The sequence below is a fragment of the Lactuca sativa genome, chromosome 3 (assembly GCF_002870075.4).
Source record: "Lactuca sativa cultivar Salinas chromosome 3, Lsat_Salinas_v11, whole genome shotgun sequence".
NCBI classification, from domain to species: Eukaryota; Viridiplantae; Streptophyta; class Magnoliopsida; order Asterales; family Asteraceae; genus Lactuca; species Lactuca sativa.
In genome coordinates this window covers 74,269,597-74,276,271 of record NC_056625.2, presented here as the reverse complement: position 1 = coordinate 74,276,271, position 6,675 = coordinate 74,269,597, and the positions used below count along the sequence as shown (strand labels likewise).

General features: G+C 27.8%; 1 protein-coding gene across 1 annotated transcript; it reads right to left on the bottom strand.

Moving 5' to 3' along the window:
* Positions 1–870: 870 nt before the first annotated feature.
* LOC111879124 (PLASMODESMATA CALLOSE-BINDING PROTEIN 4) lies at positions 871–3,250 on the bottom strand. The gene is made up of 4 exons (XM_023875600.3): positions 3,039–3,250; positions 2,185–2,427; positions 2,069–2,102; positions 871–1,435 (listed from the first exon to the last, which is right to left on the bottom strand). The coding sequence occupies exons 1-4, from the start codon at positions 3,091–3,093 to the stop codon at positions 1,039–1,041; spliced, it is 729 nt and encodes a 242-aa protein (XP_023731368.1). The 5' UTR covers positions 3,094–3,250; the 3' UTR covers positions 871–1,038.
* Positions 3,251–6,675: the final 3,425 nt, after the last annotated feature.

Here is a 6,675-nt window from a genome sequence, read left to right as displayed (position 1 = left end):
TGGTATCGTCGGCAACGATGGCTATGAGGAAGGAAGTGGGTAGTCATGGTGGTCGTATGCTATGAAGATGATGGTGGTGCTCAGCAACCGGAAAAACAGGAATATGGTGGTGGTCGATTTTTTCAATTTAGGGTTTTCATAATCGATTTTTAGATAAAAAGGGGAACGAGATTTAAACTGGAGAGATACCATGATTATAAGGATTATTTTTGAAAGTTATTAAACAAATGACTAACTTACCCTTATTTATTTATTTTATTATTTAATTTTGGTTAGCCCACATAAATACATACAATAACACAATACTTAGTTAAAACACCTAAACCTAGCTCTCTCTCTTTATATATATATATATATATATATATATATATATATATATATATATATATATATATATATATATATATATATATATATATATATATATATATATATATATATATATATATATATATATATATATATATATTAAACCAACAAATGAGTCCTTGTTTTGTTGTGGATTTTTAAGTGTTTATATTGTATATTAGGAGTAAAAATTGATTAAACAAGTGATATTTTATAAAGTTCAAAATTAAAGGGATCAAACATTTAAGTAACAAACTTTAGTACTTTACATACTATTTGTTAATAAATAATGAAAAGACTCATATACTTATAATCCCAATAACTTTTTTAATATAAATATTAGCATATCATTTTTTTAAATCTTTAATTTAGAATTAGAAGGAAAACGATATAATAACCTGTTTTTTTTATAACAAATTATATTACCGTTAATCCAAAATCACAAACAAAAATAAATCAAAATTACCCCAAATCACAATAATTCAAACGTCTCCCATCCAAAAGAATCCCAATCCCCCCATGTGAATGGAATTTATTTCCCATGTTTGTCATATTAAAAAGGCAAAAAGATAACATCTTTGTCATACTATAAAAGGAAATCCATATGATTTAATACAAACGATAAATTAACAACCCGCTTTACACCACAAAATCTCATCCACACATATCATATTTCATACCTAACCCTCTTTAAATCAACTTGAACCAAATCAACCCAACAACCGAAATAATTGGCATGAAAATGTTAGTAATTTGGTAAATAGACACACAACCACTGTTGTCAAACCCATTTGTTCCTGTTGGCCCAAGTCCACTCTGTGGATTCACATTGATTCCAGGCATTGTGCCACCCCCAGTTCCAGTTCCAGTTCCCGTTCCCGTTCCGGTCCCTGGAGTTCCGGTTCCGGTCCCGGTCCCGGTACCTGGAGTTCCAGTTCCGGTTCCGGTTCCGGTCGCTGTCCCTGGAGTTCCAGTTCCAGTTCCTGGTGTCGGGGTTCCACTTCCGGTTCCGCTTCCGGGTGTTGGGGTTCCGGTTCCTGGGGTCGGGGTTCCGGTTCCGGTTGCTGGTGGTGTTGGAGTTGAAGTGCTGCAATGTTAAAAACCAAAAGAAAACAATTAATAGCTTTCAAGACCATAATCTTTAGTCATTACAGATAAACCATCTTCTTTCAAGAAAAAGAAGAAAAGACAAATAAGCATGCACTTTGATAAATTGATCAACTTTGAACAAAATCATATACAATGGTTTAAATTTTAAGAATATATCTTAAGTCTTAACTGAAAGAAGCACTGAAGAACAGCTTATTTATGACTTAAACTATGTAAAATTATAATTTTTTATACAAAGGGGAATAAGTAGTTGACCTAGTAGCACTTAATGTTGAGCATATATAGTAACAATACATATCAAGAAACATTCTACGAATGCTGTATGTCAACATGCTAATTAGATCGCAAAGTCAATGCTGTATTGACCAAACAGTTATTTCTGTTAGGTTATGATTATGGATCTATCAAACCCTAATTGTCAAAAAGATTTTAACCCGAATGCATAAGGTACAAGTGATTAAATCCTAGCTATGAATTTGGCCATTGCAAAAAAAGGGTTTAACTTTGTTTACTTAATTAGTTCAAAATAGTATAAAAGATATTAAAAATCAGATCTGTGTAGCATTTAATCAAGAAAACAAGATCCAATTAAGATGGAAAGATATTATACCTAGGGTTCCCAGAATAACAAGCAGAATTTGCACCTGTAAATAATCAAGAAACACAACACAAATGAGAATACATAAATGTTGAGAGGGTAAGATCGTAACTTCACATGAGACTCACCAGATGGGGGTGTTTGGCTAACAGTAGCCGTGCCTGAGAAATCACAGCTTCCTAGAACTTGACCTTTCTTTTGATAATAACTATTAACAGCGAAATTGCAATGATCCTTGACTGTATTAGGGTTAGCACAAGCCCCATTTTGAGCGATTTGAGCACAGTCGGCGCCATGTCCACAAGCATAATCAATGTTCTTTTGAAGAACGTCGTTACTCAGTGCAGTGTTGCATACACAATAAGCTGCATCTGTTTTGTAAAAGAAAAATACACAGGAAATGGATCAAATTAGGGCTCAAAATGTAAATCTAACAGGAATCCAATCGACAGAAAAAGATTTGAAGGAAGGAAACCAAATAGAGAAATCTTGAAGTCGTACTTGTCGTTTTAAAGAAAAAAAAAACAAATGGGGATCCAAAACGAAATGTAACAACATTCCAATCGACGAAAAGCTAAAAAGGAAAACGAACAGATACTCCATTAGAGATAAAGGAAGGAAAAATCTTGTTGCATACGTAATAATCTGTAGTTTCTAACTTTTGGGAAGAAAATCCAAGCGACATAGACATATAAATGAAAACTAAAGCTGAATGACAAAATCTAAGAGAACCCCATTTGAGAAAATTGCAACAGAAGAAAGATAGATAGTCATTTGATTAAAGGAAAGAAAAACAGAGAAATCCCGTTAACATAACAACAAGCTACGCCTGATTTTTCTTGTAGAAAACCCCAAAAATACAGACATTAAAAGTGTTGCTAAAACGAAGGCTCGAAAAGGAAATCTACTCGAATCCAAAATAAGAAAAAGGTGAAAAACCAAAAACCCATATGAGAAGATGCAAGAAGAATGAAAATCTTACTTGAATAACCAGCCATAGCTAAGAGAATCGCCATGGAAATTGCTAGAAAGTCCATGATTGTAGCCAGATTGGTAAAGCAAGTAGCTTGTTTGTTTGCTTAAAGGTTTACTTGTGAAGTACGGATGCACAGCGATTAGTGAGAGAGAATGGGAAGAGACAGACGTCGGAAATGGAGGGTTCTAGACGAGATCCATCCACGGTGTGTGTGGACTGTAAACGTGTATAGGCGGCTAATTTATGATAAAATATAATTTAAAAAAAAAAAAAAAAAAAAAAAAAAAAAAAAAAAAAGTAACAAATTTCAGTAAAACCCATAGATCAGTGTTTCACCTGAAAAATCATTTAAATTTATTTATCTTTATGTAAGTCATGATTTATTTTATCTGTTAAAATCATTTTGCAAGATATAGATGTTTACATAAGCACAATCCAGTTGAAAACAAATCTAATTCAAAATAGTGCATTTCAAAACATCTTCCCACGAAATAGTCCAAAACAATCTAATACGATATGCTTGTGTGCGATTGGTATCATCATAAGACTTTTCATATACTGGTCGAAAAATATTACAAATATATGCATTTTGGTAGCTGATTTTATCAAGAAAATAATGATTTAAGTTATAAGAAAAATCAAATTATCATTTTTTATAGTGTTTCTTAAATTTGTCCATTTTTAATTAGATATTTCTTCCATGATTTATTTTTTAAATAGTTATTTTTTTCTATTCTATATATATATATATATATATATATATATATATATATATATATATATATATATATATATATATATATATATATATATATATATATATATATATATATATATATATATATATTTGTTTTTTTTTATAGAAATGCCATTCGATAAATATTTTTTTTTACCTAATTAAATTTATGTTTGACCTGTACTAAGCATTTCAAGATTCAAAACCCGTTTTGTCCTAAAAACAAACACAAATTCAACCCCCCATTGCTTGAGATAAAGTTATGCTAATGTTATAAGTAACAACTTAAATTTAAAGTAATGTGAACCAACAAAGGTACATATACTGTATTGAAAAGATTCCTATCAATCAATAATTTGAAAGTTCAAATTTTATGGAGGACAAAATATAAAAATAAGATTACCGGACATGTGTTAGGCATTTTAAAAAAATCTTAATTTAGAGTAACAAGTTGGTGAAATAACTATGTAACTTCGTTCCAGAGACGGATTGAACTTCTTTTTAACAAAAAAAAAAAAAAAAAAAAAAAAAAAAAAAAAAAAAAAAAAAAACAACTTATTGAGAGTTAGTTGTTGCTAGTCGGTTGCAATGAAAACAAAATGACAGCTAAACATTTAACAACATTGATAATTATTGTTATACATAGTCATAGATAAAGTCAAAAGATTTTTACAATTAATCAGTGTTGTTGAATAAAATAATGTTTTTTTATCCTTTTCAAATTACAAAATGAACATTTAAAATTATTTTTAAACTACGACTTATATAACGGTCACTTACACTACCCCATCATGGCCACATGGGGCCACCGTTGTTGGTTTGCCGACATTACAAGTTTACAACTTATGGGCTACGGATATTATTTGCTCGGTTAAAGATTTTTGTATGGATAAAAAAACTTAGTATAAAATAAGTTAAAATATGTAATATATATATATATATATATATATATATATATATATATATATATATATATATATATATATATATATATATATATATATAATCATTTATGTATCAACATTTAGAAAAATTATCATATTTTTGTTTATTATACTTTTTATATATATATATATATATATATATATATATATATATATATATAATCATTTATGTATCAACATTTAGAAAAATTATCATATTTTTGTTTATTATACTTTATATATATATATATATATATATATATATATATATATATATATATATATATATATATATATATATATATATATATATATATATATATAAAATTCACACATTTTCAATTACCTTTTCATATTCATCCAAATATTCATTTTTCTTTTTAATAAGTTACCGGTTGTTTTGTAACATAATATTTATCTTATTCGTTTTTAGGTTGACATGGAAAAATAAACCATGTCATTTATTTTTGTTTAAGTAAATGATATATTTCTCATTTACTGTCTTAAATAAGATATTTTTGTTTCCATGTTAGCCTAAAAATGAAGAAGATAAATGTTATGTCACAAAACAACTGGTATTTTCTTAAAAAAAACCAAATATTTGGATTAGTGTGAAAGATAATTGAAAATATAAGAGTTTTTTTTATACATAAAAAAATATAAACGTTTTTCTAAATACTATAAAACAAATGATTGTGTTTTTATTTCCCTATAAAATAACCATAATTCCATAAATGACTGAATACTTTGTTAAATGAGATGAAATATAATATTACGAAAAAAATAGTATTATAATTAAATAAAATCACTAATGACTCTCATACAAACAACGATTATATCACAAACAACATTATTTGCGTGGAATGTATTATGTATACAAAGTATCTTACCTCACGTGATACTCATGTGTCTCATTCCTCGTACGTGTAATTTCTAATTAAGGTTAATGTAAATATAATTATAATTTGCGTATAATATATTACACCTTTCTAGTTGGAATCGCATCCAAAGTGCAGCCTAATCAAACTTAGTGGGGCCCAATAAATATGATCCATCGTCGAGTTTATTATTCATGATAAACATTATTTCTTATCTTTTTATAAAGTAGCCGAAGAGTTTTTTAAAGAAAATAATATTTTTTCCGTTTCAAAATTATTGTTTATGTTTGACTTTTTAAATTTTTTTTTTTTAATTAACTTCAAATAATTTATTTTTTGTTATATAATTCTTTATGCAAGATATATAAATAGATTGTGTTTAAATGTACTTTCATTAGTGCAAATTTCATCAAAAATTATATAACACAAATAAATATATATATGGTCAAAGTTGATATGGAAAGACATCAAAAATTAAACATGAACAATAATTTTGGGATGGAAGGAATAATTTTTTTCGGTTTTTGGAAAATAATTATTTTTTTGGAATGCCTAATTCCGAACTATTGTTTATAATTCGAATTTGACCTTCAAATTTTAGAGTTATTTTTTTATTTTACTTTTTTCATTTTTTGAAAGAAATATATCCTTATGTTCATTTTGAATGTTTTATGTCAACGTTTTTCAACAAAATGTCTGATTTTATGCATTAATATCATATATAATTCACATTAAGTCTGTTTAAATTTTATATATATATATATATATATATATATATATATATATATATATATATATATATATATATATTGAAGTTGTGTTAAAAGATGAATAGTGAACTTGGAGAGTGTTTGGCAGAAATGGTCTCTTACCTATATGTTTTTCTATAAGGGTATTTTATGTAATTAATTTGTTTCTATGTACACGTGTTGATGATCGTTGTTGCTGTTGTGTGGCTGTATTTCATGTTTATCTTCCAGATCCTTTCGCATATCCGTCTGGCGTCTTTTGCTGACAGCAGCCGAGTAATCGAGAAGAGCTCCACTCCTCATCTTCTCTGCCAGATGAGTTTCGAAGGGGTTAATTGGTCATAATTTTTGTTTGTT

What these genes read in the sequence shown, in the direction of transcription:
- LOC111879124 (XM_023875600.3), bottom strand. Translation starts at nt 3,093, where the DNA reads ATGGACTTTCTAGCAATTTCCATGGCGATTCTCTTAGCTATGGCTGGT. An exon ending in AGCTATGGCTGGTTATTCAA is followed by an intron (nt 2,428 to 3,038) that starts GTAAGATTTTCA and finishes TTTACAAAACAG; the next exon opens with ATGCAGCTTATTGTGTATGC. An exon ending in TAGCCAAACACCCCCATCTG is followed by an intron (nt 2,103 to 2,184) that starts GTGAGTCTCATG and finishes GATTATTTACAG; the next exon opens with GTGCAAATTCTGCTTGTTAT.